Genomic DNA, 13,092 nt, shown 5'->3' with positions numbered 1-13,092 from the left:
CTTACACACACACACACACACACACACACACACACACACACACACACACACACACACACACACACACACGCAGACGCACATGCACACAATACAGGCACATACACACATACACAAAGTTTCGGAACACCTTTGCGCACACGCATGATTGCACACAAACAGACGTTTACACGCATGGCAGTGCACTCATTTCACAACCTCTGGGCATTTGAGGGTTGACCGCGCGCACCCTCCTACGCTAACATTCAAAATGGTTTGGTCGCTAATACTACCATTGGAAAACGTCCCAAACCCCGTGACGGCTCTTCACCACCTGTCTATGACCCCCAACTGTAATTACGTGTTTTGCTCCAAAGTGCGCGTACAAAAAGGGGTGTGGCGACGACTAAAAAGGTTCATGTCAGTTTCGGGATGATAAAAGGCGCATTTTAAATCAACCGATCTCAAAAGATCGCCAGTTCAAACCCGGTCTTTAAGACGCATTAGGACTCTATAGTTCACACGGGCAACAAACAGGAACTGTGGCGCGTTGGAGGGGTTTGGAGGGTGGGGGTGACCTGCCTGGGAATCTCGAAAATAAAATGCGTGACACGCTCTTGTATTTTGTGTCGCAGAAACCCGATTCGTGCTCGAATGTCGGTTTACGGTGCTACACAAACATGGCCCGGGGCCATGTGTTTCTTCTCCTTGAATGTTGGCGGAATGATGGAACATTCCAATGGTGGGGAGGCTTTGGGGGGGGGGGGGGGGCTCGGGGGCAATAACGCCTTGGGAGTGAATCTGTTGAAATGAGGCTGCGCGAACATTTAAATGAGGCGGATCAGACACTCTGGGCGGTACACCTGTATTGGATTGGATTGGATATGCCTTTATTAGTCTCACAGTGGAGAAATTTACATTTCACAGCAGCAAAGTGATGAAAGGAATGAAAGTAGAAAAACAAAATACATGAGCTGCTGGAAAGGCAGCCAGTCTTGTGACTCATTGTGGAATGATTATCCGATCGGAGAGCGCCGATATTGGATCAACAAATTTGATTTTCGCTGACAGATAACGGGAAACGCCATCGACGAGCTAAAAAGTAGCACCTCTCTGTCAGTTTGAAGCTCAAATGGCGACTCTAAATAGGGAATGTCACGATACTCGCAGGTGTATGTTCTTTATCCTCTGTGAAGAAGAATTACTACCTGAATATGAATGGAGAAAATCACTGAGTAATTGTTGGCCATTATCTATCTATCTATCTATCTATCTATCTATCTATCTATCTATCTATCTATCTATCTATCTATCTATCTATCTATCTATCTATCTATCTATCTATCTATCTATCTATCTATCTATCTATCTATCTATCTGTCCGTCCGTCCGCACGCACGCACATACACACACACACACGCACATATATATATATATATATATATATATATATATATATATATATATATATATATATATATATATATATATATATATATATATATATATATATATTTTCACGACCAAAGAGCGCACCGTGTGAAAAAGCGCAGTCTCATTTATGTGTGCCATTTCTGTATTTAACACACACATTGGGCGCACCGGATGAAAGGACGCAAGTTTTATATACCGGTACATATCCTCTACTGCCATACGGGCGTCCGCCTTACCACAATATACAGCCGTATTTAAAAAACAGATCGGGTGCAAAACTGAGTTTGGTAGTGCTTTATTTATTAATGACAAAGTAAGAACATTTTGTAATCATCGCTCAATAGGCGTCGGCATGGTAAAAACAAGCACATTACCGGTAACAGAATCGAACAGTTGCGCTAAATCCAACATGGCAGTTTCGCTTTCCTCACTGTCAGTTATTTTCTGTGCCGTGCAGCTCCTTGGAAGTAATGCCGGCTTTTCCGAAAGCTCGAACCACCATGCCAGCAGACACGTTAGCCCAAGCATCCACAATCCATTTGCAAACTGTGGCGTAACTCGCCCAGCCGGCGCTGCCTACCACTCTTCGTGAAGCTGTGGTCTCCTTCGGTCATCCATCGCTCCCACGCCGCTCGCAGCCTCACTTTGAACGGCCGGTTCACACCGATGTCCAGCGGTTGGAGTTCTTTGGTCAACCCACCCGTAATCACAGCAAGCGTAGCGTTCATCCGCTTCACTTTCTGCTTCACATTGTCTGTGAGATGCGCTTGCATAGAGTCACAAATTAGAAGTGACAGTGATGTGTGGAAAAACCCTCCCGGTGTCCTTACATACACCTGCCTGAGCCACTCCTTCATCATATCCTCGTCCATCCAGCCCTTTTCGTTTGCCTTAATAATGACGCCTGCTGGAAATGTCTCTTTAGGCAAAGTCTTTCTTTTAAAAATCACAATCGGCGGCAGTTTCTCTCCGTTCGGATGGTGACAGTCGAAACGCTCCTTCCGCTCGCTCTTTGCTCGACGATCCATTGCTCGAGTCTTTCCTCCAACTCCGGCCACCTTGCTTTATGTCCGGGAAAACTCAGCTGAGTCTTCTTCACCTGTCGGAGTTCGTTCTCCAGCTTCCTCCACTTGCGAACCATCGACTCATTAACTTTATATTCTCTCGCGGCGGCTCGATTCCCATGCTCCTCGGCGTAGCTGATAGCCTTCAGTTTAAACTGAGCTTCATAACCATATCTCTTTGCCATTTTCAGGGTTGTTCGAACAGCAATGTTCTGCATAAAGCACATACGTACCTGTTCTTTTGTACACAACCCACGCCCACGCACCCCCCTCATGTTCTCTACCACGTCCTCATGATGGTCTCTAATACGTCCGCACATTCGACGCACTGCACTACAGGGCACACTGCACTACAGGGCGCACTGCACATTTTGAAAAAAATCTGAGACGTTCATATGCGCCTTATGGTCGTGAAAATACGGTATATATATATATATATATATATATATATATATATATATATATATATATATATATATATATATATATATATATATATATATATATATATATATATATATATATATATATATATATATATATATATATATATATATATATATATGTGAGAACCCAGGGACCCAGAAGCTGCCTCCTCTAACAGGCCGGTATGGTACAGCCCAGTTACAGGATCCTACCCTTGCCAACGCCATGAAAAATGTGCAGGTTTTAGAGGGTGTAGTACTGGGGGAAAGGACACGTCCCAAATACCCCCATTTTGCTGTTGACCGGGTGTTAATATACCAGGTAACGAAGCAAAATGGTGAAGTACATGAACAACTTCTCGTGCCGCAACCACACCGAGCTACAGTCCTGGACTTGGCACACACACACACACACACACACCCCTCGCGGCTAGGGGGACAGCTAGGGGTAGAAAAGACGAAAGAGAGAATCTTGCAACGGTTCTTCTGGCCAGGGGTGCACAAGGATGTGGAGAACTATTGTCGTTCTTGCCCTGAGTGCCAACAGGTGGCGCCAAAGCCCACATACAGAAATCCGCTCATTCCCTTGCCCATCATTGCGACCCCTTTTCAGAGGCTTGGGCTGGATATAGTAGGACCTCTACCAAAAAGTGCTAGGGGACACCAGTATATTTTAGTTATGATCGATTATGCCACTCGGTTCCCAGAGGCTGTTCCCCTCAGAAAGGCTACCGCTAGGCAGATTGCAAAGGAACTGTTTGCTCTCGCCAGCAGGGTGGGAATCCCAAAGGAGATACTGACAGACCAGGAAAGCCCCTTTATGTCCAAGGTCATGAAGGACCTGTGTGCCCTGCTCAAGGTCAAGCAACTGAGAACCTCCATCTACCACCCACAGACAGATGGGTTGGTAGAACGGTTCAACAAGATGGACACAACAAGACAACATGATGAGGAAAGTGATCAAAGAAGATGGCCAAAACTGGGATCAACTGCTGCCGTACTTGCTGTTTGCCGTGAGGGAGGTACCACAGTCTTCTACCGGTTTCTCACCCTTTGAGCTGTTGTACTCTTACAGACCCCGGGGACTGCTGGATATCGCCAAAGAGGCTTGGGAAGAGACGCCGTACCGACAACGTACCCTCATCGAGAATGTGGGAGACATGAGGGAAAGGATGAAGGCCATGTATCCGATCGTGCGAGAACACATGGAAGCGGCCCAACGACAGCAGCAAGCCTCCTACAATAGACCTGCCCAGCCTCGAGAGTTCAAGCCAGGGGACAGAGTGCTGGTCTTGGTGCCAACTGTGGAGTGCAAATTCCTGGCATCCTGGCAGGGGCCCTTTGAGGTCATCGAACGCATGGGGGAGGTAAACTACAAGGTGAGGCAACCTGGTAAGAGGAAACCTGAGCAGATTTATCACGTTAACCTCCTAAAGAAATGGCATGCCAGAGAGGCGCTGTTCAGTTGTCTCCCCCCCAGCGAGGCCAAGGAACCGGCCAGAGAAGAAGTTCAGATGGAACCAAGTTTGTCCCCCGACCAACGCCAGCTGACCTTCGAATTGGTTGAGCGTAACCAAGATGTCTTCTCCTCCTTACCTGGACACACAGACGTGGTGCAACACGAGATACGCACCACACCTGGAAAAACAGTCCACCAACGTCCATACCGTGTGCCGGAGGCCCGTAAGGCAGCTATTCAGGAGGAGATACGGAAGATGCTGGAACTGGGAGTAATTGAGGAGTCCCAAAGTGCCTGGGCAAGTCCGATTGTGTTGGTTCCCAAGCCAGACGGGTCAATACGATTCTGTAATGACTATCGGAAGTTGAATGAGGTGTCTGAATTTGATGCGTATCCGATGCCTCGTGTTGATGATCTTATTGACTGCCTGGGACAGGCACGCTTCATCACCACTCTCGACCTCACAAAGGGTTATTGGCAGGTGCCCCTGACGCCGGCATCAAAGAAGAAGACAGCCTTCGCCACACCTGAGAGACTCTACCAGTACCCCAGGCTCCCGTTTGGTCTTCATGGAGCACCGGCCACGTTTCAGCGCCTAATGGATCGGATTCTCACCCCAAGAGGTACGCCGCAGCATACTTGGATGATGTTGTCATACAGAGTCCCGACTGGGAGAGTCACTTACCCCGAGTGCAAGCTGTGATTGACTCCCTCAGAAAAGCAGGTCTCACAGCAAACTAGAAAAAGTGCAGGTTGGCATTTGGCGAGACCAACTACCTGGGCTACACTATAGGACTGGTGAAGCCTCAAGAAGCAAAACTACGGGCTATAAAAGATTGGCCCCAGCCCCTTGCCAAGAAGCAGGTGAGGTCGTTCTTAGGCATGGCTGGCTACTATAGATGCTTTATCGCTGACTTTGCTACTATAGCAGCCCCCATGACAGAATTGACGACCAAAAAACACTCCCGGTTGGTGAAATGGAGCCCAGAGGCCGAAATGGCCTTCGTCAATCTAAAACAGGCGCTGTGCTCCAGTCCGATCCTGGTGGCACCAGACTTCAGCAAGGACTTCATTGTTCAAGCTGATGCATCAGATGTTGGTCTGGGGGCCGTACTCTCACAAGTACATGGGGGAGAGGAACATCCCATCCTTTCCCTCAGCAGAAAGCTTTTGCCCAGGGAAAAGAACTATTCCACAGTGGAGAAGGAGTGGCTTGCCATTACATGGGCGCTTGAGTCATTACGCTTCTATCTCCTGGGTAGACGTTTCACGGTGGTCTCTGATCATGTTCCTCTCCAATGGATGGCCAGGAACAAGGAGACAGCAGAGTAACCAGGTGGTTCTTAAGTCTGCAAGCCTTTAACTTTTCTGTTGTCCAGAGGGCTGGTAAGCGCCAAGGCAATGCGGATGCCCTCTCCCGAAGGGAGGCCTTCCTGGCCTGTTTCGCATCCTTCACCCCGCCGAGGACAGTGGCCTTTTAAGGCGGAGAGCATCTGAATGTGCAGGGCGGGGAAGACAAGCTCTGTTGCTGTGCTCTGTGGAGAAACTGATTGCTGTGTGGAACTCGTTGCCAGTTGGGACAATACGGCAGAACACTGGATTTGGACCCTTGCTAAAGGGGGCTAGGCTACCTAAGAAGGACATCAAGAGGGGTGAGGCCTAGAACCACATGGAAAAGAACTCTGTCTTCAGTTTTACCTCAGAAGAGACTTTATTATGATTTAAGTATTGGAAGAGACACAATTCTTGCCTTTGTTGCTTGTGAATTCCCCCTGAAACCCTTTATTAAAACTGTTGTTTGTATTCAAACCTGTCGCCCATTGCGCTTCTTATATATATATATATATATATATATATATATATATATATATATATATATATATATATATATATATATATATATATATATATATATATATATTCTTTTCCTTTCGGCTGTTCCCTTCAAGGGGTCGCCACAGCGAATCAGTCACCTCCATCTTCAGAGGTATGATACGTATGTTTGTTTTGGCCCAGCTTTTACGTCGGCTGCCCTTCCTGACACAACCCTCTGTATTTTTCCGGGCTTGGGACCGGCACAAGAAGACTTATGTCTCTTTGTGGCAACAGAACAAGCAACTCGCTTAGTAAAAGGTTCCTGAACACAAAATGGTCAACAGCACAGCAACAATCAAAAAAGCAAAATTATACTCACCATTTGATGATAATGCTCTGATCTTACCACGAAATGGGCATGGCTTTCCCTATATTACATCACAAACAGTCTTCAAAGTCCACGTGACAGCTCATTGATGGCATGTAATTTGGAGGATGCATATATATATATATATATATATATATATATATATATATATATATATATATATATATATATATATATATAGGGCCATAGCAACCTGCAAATTTTAGTTCATTGACGAAGCTCCTCCTTGGATGAGAAGCGAAACATCCGAAACCTTCAAAGAAGTACTGCTGACGACTGAAGAAAGCTTTTCATCCATTATGATGGTGTTAATCTTGGATGGTTCCAAAATGAAACGTAAAAACAATCCGTTTTTCGGATTGGAGTGAACGGATCAACGGCATTTCCATTCATTTGATGGCGAGATGACGATTTGGGGTGCATCTGTGTCTCAATCGTCAGTGTCTCAAATCGTCACAAGCATTGTCAAGGACCAAATGAAACTTGCGTCTCAAGGTATCACTGGATTTGAAACAGTTTTCAAGTTTCAAAAAGTTTGTGATAGATGAAGCGTTAAAAAAATTATTAAATTAATGTTTACCAGTCGTCCAGCTTCGTTATTGTGCAGGTCAACGAGGGTCCTGATGTCGCTTTTGCCTCGTCTCCTCTTGGCATCCATGAACTGCTTGGATTTGTCATAACCAAACTCCACGTCGTCTCCGCAACCGCCCCACTCCCACTTGGCCCCGTCGCCGGAGGAGCCCGACAGAGGTTTTGGTGGGGCTCGGTTCCTGGTAGCCTCGCAACCGCACTGCAGCAGGTCCCCCATACTGCAGGCCTGGGTCACCGCGTGGCTCACGCCGGCCGCCGTGATGGCGTACACAAACGCCGTCTCTCGGATATCTGGAACAGAAGCGAGTTTCGTGAGGTCTCGTGAGGTTTCTTGTCGCGAGTGATGGCAAAACGAGGCATCATCAATTTTTGGGCTAAAAAAGCCTTACTATATACATGGTCGTTTTTTTCAACTAAAAAGCTTTACTGTAACATGGTCTTTTTTCCCTCAAAAAACGCCTATATATGTTCTTTTTTGGGGGGCTAAAAACGCCTTACTATACATAGATGAGAAGGTTTCTTCAGCCGTCATCTGTACAATTTTTAAGGTTTCGGACGTTTCGCCTCCTATCCAAGAGGCTTTGTCAGCTAACTAAAGTCTGACTGGTCGTATCGGCCCTATTTATATATCCGTAATGTCCAGGCATGGCGGCGCCGGATCCAGCTATGATAGGTCACTACTCTCAGGTTGGGGGAGCAGAGGACCCCTCCCTGTGGCCCCACTGATTGTTCCTACATTCCTGACTAACGATTGCTTTATTTCCCCCACTCCCACCGGTATCACCTCATCAGCATAACGAATGTTGCCTAACCTGTTTTGCCTAAGCCGGCTATTGTATGAACGATCCAAATTGAACCTCACCCCACAGGACCGGTTTAAAGAAGGATTTTGTTGTTTTATCAGAATCGCTTCTTTTACCCCCCTTTCAAACCATCTATGTTCTTTCGCTAAGATTTTAACCTCATTGTCGTCAAATGAGTGGTTGCTAGCTTTTAGGTGCAAATGTACTGCCGATTGAGGCCCACTTGTATTATCCCTGCGATGTTGATAAAGTCTTTTTTGAGAATTTATTGAGTCTCCCCAATGTACTGCTCTTTACAATTTTCATTCTTACAATGTATGGAATAAACTACATTACTTTGTTTTTAATTTGGTACCCTATCTTTTGGATGCACTAATTTTTGCCTGGTAAACACGCGAAAAATTCGGAACGAACAGATTTCAAGGGAGAATTGGATCAAAAATTTGTCAGACAGAGATCTCTCAGAGACAGTAAACGCGGTACTAACCAAAGGTTTAAATTTCTCAGTGACTCCTAAAACTATACCTACAATAGATTATATCACAGCTACTGAATCGGCTATTAAAAATAACAAACTTTCATATGCAGAGGCAGATGATCTGCGCATTAAAATATCAGCCCTTCTCAGTAATGCCAAACTTCCTCCGTCCAACATAACATTAGAAGAGAGAAAGGCGTTAACTACTCTACAAAAAGACAAAAATATTACTATTTTACCAGCAGACAAGGGCAGATGCACAGTGCTTCTCAAGACATTGGATTATGAAGACAAAATAAATAGGTTAATCAGTGATTCTAACACTTATGAGCAACTAAAAAGGGACCCTTCCAATAGATACAAGAAGGAAATGATAGACTGTCTCCAAAAGTTAGAGAAAGGAAAACACATAGACAAACAGATGTATTTTAGATTATAGAGGAGAGGCCACGTCATGTATCTATGGCCTGCCAAAAATACATAAAGGGTTCCCCCTCAAACCCATTGTTTGTAGAATTGACTCCTCTACATACAATGTAGCCAAATATTTAAAAACTATCTTAGCTCCGTTGGTTGGTAACGCAGAATATCATGTAGAGAACACCACAGGGTTTGTAGAGAGGATCAAAGACCTCATATTGGAACCTGAGGAAACTTTGGCATCATACGACGTGACTTCGCTCTTTACATCTGTCCCAACCCCAGCAGCAGTCTCAGTGGTGAGAACGAGACTGCTGGCGGATGTTTCTGTGCATGAAAGAACCAAACTTAAACCGGATCACCTCTGCCAATTATTGGAAATCTGCCTTAATACTACGTATTTTCAATTTCGGGAGAAATTTTATAGACAAATTCATGGTTGTGCTGTGGGCTCACCAGTTTCACCCATAGTGGCTAATCTTTACATGGAAGAGATGGAGAAACAGGCCCTCACATCCTTCCCGGGGACAAAACCTTGATACTGGTTTAGATATGTGGACGATACTTTTGTCATAATTAAAAAACAAGAAATTCAATCCTTCACAGATCACCTCAACTCTGTAGACATCAACATTAAATTTACTCGTGAGGACATTAAAGAGAACCAACTCGCCTTCTTGGATTGTAAAGTAATTATAAAAGAGGACAGAGCGCTAAAAACAGAAGTCTTTAGGAAGGCTACGCACATTGACCAATACTTACTTTTTGACTCTAACCACCCTTTACAACACAAACTAGGAGTTATCAGAACCCTCCAGCATAGGGCTAAGCTAATACCAACTAGCATTGACGGTAGAGAAAAGGAGTCTAAACATATCAGGAGCGCACTCACTAACTGTGGGTACCCTCAGTGGTCATTTAACAAATGTCAGAAAGAAAGAAGCAATTCTGATAAAACAACAAAATCCTTCTTTAAACCGGTCCGGTGGGGTGAGGTTCAATTTGGATCGTTCATACAATAGCCTGCTTAGGCAAAACAGGTTAGGCAACATTCGTTATGCTGATGAGGTGATACCGGTGGGAGTGGGGGAAATAGGCCAGTCGTTAGTCAGGAATGTAGGAACAATCAGTGGGGCCACAGGGAGGGGTCCCGCGCCCCCCCCCCAACCTGAGAGTAGGGACCTATCATAGCTGTGTCCGGCGCCACCAGGTCTGGACATTAGGGATATATAAATAGGGCCGATACGACCAGTCAGACTTTAGTTCGCTGACGAAGCCTCTTGGATAGGAGGCGAAACGTCCGAAACCTTCACTTTTGTACAGATGACGGCTGAAGAAACCTTCTCATCGATGGACCACTCCTGTACGACTGAGAGCTTACACAGACGAACCATGAATTTGTTTATAAAATTTTTCCCGAAATTGAAAATACGTAGTATTAAGGCAGATTTCTAATAATTGGCAGATGTGATCCGGTTTAAGTTTGGTTCTTTCATGCAGAGAAACATCCGCCAGTAGTCTCGTCCTCACCACTGAGACTGCTGCTGGGGTTGGGACAGATGTAAAAAGAGAAGTCACATCGTATGATGCCAAAGTTTCCTCAGGTTCCAATATGAGGTCTTTGATCCTCTCTACAAACCCTGTGGTGTTCTCTGAATCACTGAATAAATAGGTTAATCAGTGATTCTAACACGTATGAGCAACTAAAAAGGGACCCTTCCCATAGATACAAGAAAGAAATGATTGACTGTCTCCAAAAGTTAGAGAAAGGAAAACATATCGACAAACAGATGTATTTTAGATTATACCCGGGAGAGGCCACGCCATGTATCTATGGCCTGCCAAAAATACATAAAGAAGGGTTCCCCCTCAGACCCATTGTTTGTAGCATTGACTCCTCTACATACAATGTAGCCAAATATTTAAAAACTATTTTAGCTCCGTTGGTTGGTAACACAGAATATCACGTAGAGAACACCACAGGGGTTTTAAAGGAAACATTGGCATCTTACGATGTGACTTCTCTCTTTACATCTGTCCCAACCCCAGCAGCAGTCTCAGTGGTGAGGACGAGACTACTGGCGGATGTTTCTCTGCATGAAAGAACCAAACTTAAACCGGATCACATCTGCCAATTATTAGAAATCTGCCTTAATACTACGTATTTTCAATTTCGGGAAAAATTTTATAAACAAATTCATGGTTGTGCTATGGGCTCACCAGTTTCACCCATAGTGGCTAATCTTTACATGGAAGAGATGGAGAAACAGGCCCTCACATCCTTCCCAGGGACAAAACCTAGACACTGGTTTAGATATGTGGACCATACTTTTGTCATAATTAAGAAACAAGAAATTCAATCCTTCACAGATCACCTCAACTCTGTAGACTTCAACATTAAATTTACTCGTGAGGACATTCAAGAGAACCAACTAGCCTTCTTGGATTGTAAAGTAATTATAAAAGAGGACAGAGCGCTAAAAACAGAAGTCTTTAGGAAGGCTACGCACACTGACCAGTACTTACTTTTTGACTGTAACCACCCTTTACAACATAAACTAGGAGTTATCAGAACCCTCCAGCATAGGGCTAAACTAATACCAACTAGCACTGAAGGTAGAGAAAAGGAGTCTAAACATATCAGGAGAGCACTCACTAACTGTGGGTACCCTCAGTGGTCATTCAACAAATGTCAGAAAGAAAGAATAGGGAATGAAACCAATAATTCTCAAGATACAAAAAGGAGAGGAGTAGCAGTACCGTACATTGCAGGAGTTTCTGAAAAATTACACAGAGTCCTTTGGCAACATAAAATGCCTACTTATTTCAAACCGATAAACACGTTAAGGCAAAAATTAGTGCATCCAAAAGATAGGCTACCAAATGAAAAACAAAGTAATGTAGTTTATTCCATACATTGTAAGAATGAAAATTGTAAAGAGCAGTACATTGGGGAGACTCAACAAATTCTCAAAAAAAGACTTTATCAACATCGCAGGGATAATATAAGTGGACCTCAATCGGCAGTACATTTGCACCTAAAAGCTAGCAACCACTCATTTGATGACAATGAGGTTAAAATCTTAGCGAAAGAACATAGATGGTTTGAAAGGGGGGTAAAAGAAGCGATTCTTATAAAACAACAAAATCCTTCATTAAACCGGTCTGGTGGGGTGAGGTTCAATTTGGATCGTTCATACAATAGCCTGCTTAGGCAAAACAGGTTAGGCAACTTTCGTAATGCTGATGAGGGTCGTTATGCTGATGAGGTGATACCGGTGGGAGTGGGGGTAATAGGCCAGTCGTTAGTCAGGAATGTAGGAACAATCAGTGGGGCCACAGGGAGGGGTCCTCTGCCCCCCCCAACCTGAGAGTAGGGACCTATCATAGCGGTGTCCGGCGCCACCATGTCTGGACATTAGGGATATATAAATGGGGCCGATACGACCAGTCAGACTTTAGTTCGCTGACGAAGCCTCTTGGATAGGAGGTGAAACGTCCGAAACCTTCACTTTTGTACAGATGACGGCTGAAGAAACCTTCTCATTGATGGACCACTCCTGTACGACTGAGAGCTTACACAGACATAAATAAATATATATATATTTTTTTTAAATCAAACTTTTGCTTTATTTAATAAAGCAAACGACTGAAGATTTTGAAATCAGAATAAATTATTCTGATCCTGAAATATTCATTCGGTTAGGAAATGTCTGAATTGCGGTTCGTTTGGCAATTTGCATAGTCGGCCCGGCAGCCAGTCAGAAGCCTGCTTCGTGCTTCTGCCTTTGCCAAGCATTATAAGTTCGTGCATTTGCATATCATTTTACAAAGTAGACGCACAGAACCTCAGCCCCAAAAGAAAGATTCAAAAGAAGCCAACAAAATTTATTACGCTATAAAATGTAAACGTACATTATCCCTTGACTCTAAAGCATGGCACCTGAGGCTGTGTTGCAAAATGCGCTTTGCAACAGGGAGACTTGGAAAACATGTGGAATTGCGGCCCTCGTGGACTGGAGTTTGAGACCCCTGCTCTAGTTCAGATGGGTTGTAGCAGACATTGCATTGTGCAAAATAACGAACAGTGTATGGACAAACGACCAATTGGAGCAAAATCATCAGCAAGCGATATTTGCGATAAATTAAGCAATGGAGCATTACATCCTTAATAAAAACAATCGTTAATACTTTGCAACAATGTTTTTTTTTTTTTTTGCGATTAGTCGTCTTATTGTG

General features: G+C 44.3%; 1 protein-coding gene across 1 annotated transcript in view; it reads right to left on the bottom strand.

Annotated features, from left to right (window-relative positions):
* The window catches only part of wnt6b (wingless-type MMTV integration site family, member 6b), a 73,701-nt gene that overhangs the window by 1,759 nt on the left and 58,850 nt on the right, over positions 1–13,092 (bottom strand). The window contains exon 3 of the mRNA XM_089002288.1: positions 7,142–7,443. Within this exon, the coding sequence (XP_088858414.1) occupies positions 7,142–7,443 (302 nt within the window). The remainder of the gene's footprint in view (positions 1–7,141; positions 7,444–13,092) is intronic.

The sequence above is a fragment of the Hippocampus bargibanti genome, linkage group LG08 (genome assembly GCF_051943395.1).
Source record: "Hippocampus bargibanti isolate YZ-2025 linkage group LG08, ASM5194339v1, whole genome shotgun sequence".
Classification (NCBI taxonomy): Eukaryota; Metazoa; Chordata; class Actinopteri; order Syngnathiformes; family Syngnathidae; genus Hippocampus; species Hippocampus bargibanti.
Note: the sequence above shows the minus strand (reverse complement) of the source record. Positions and strands in the feature narration are given on the sequence as shown.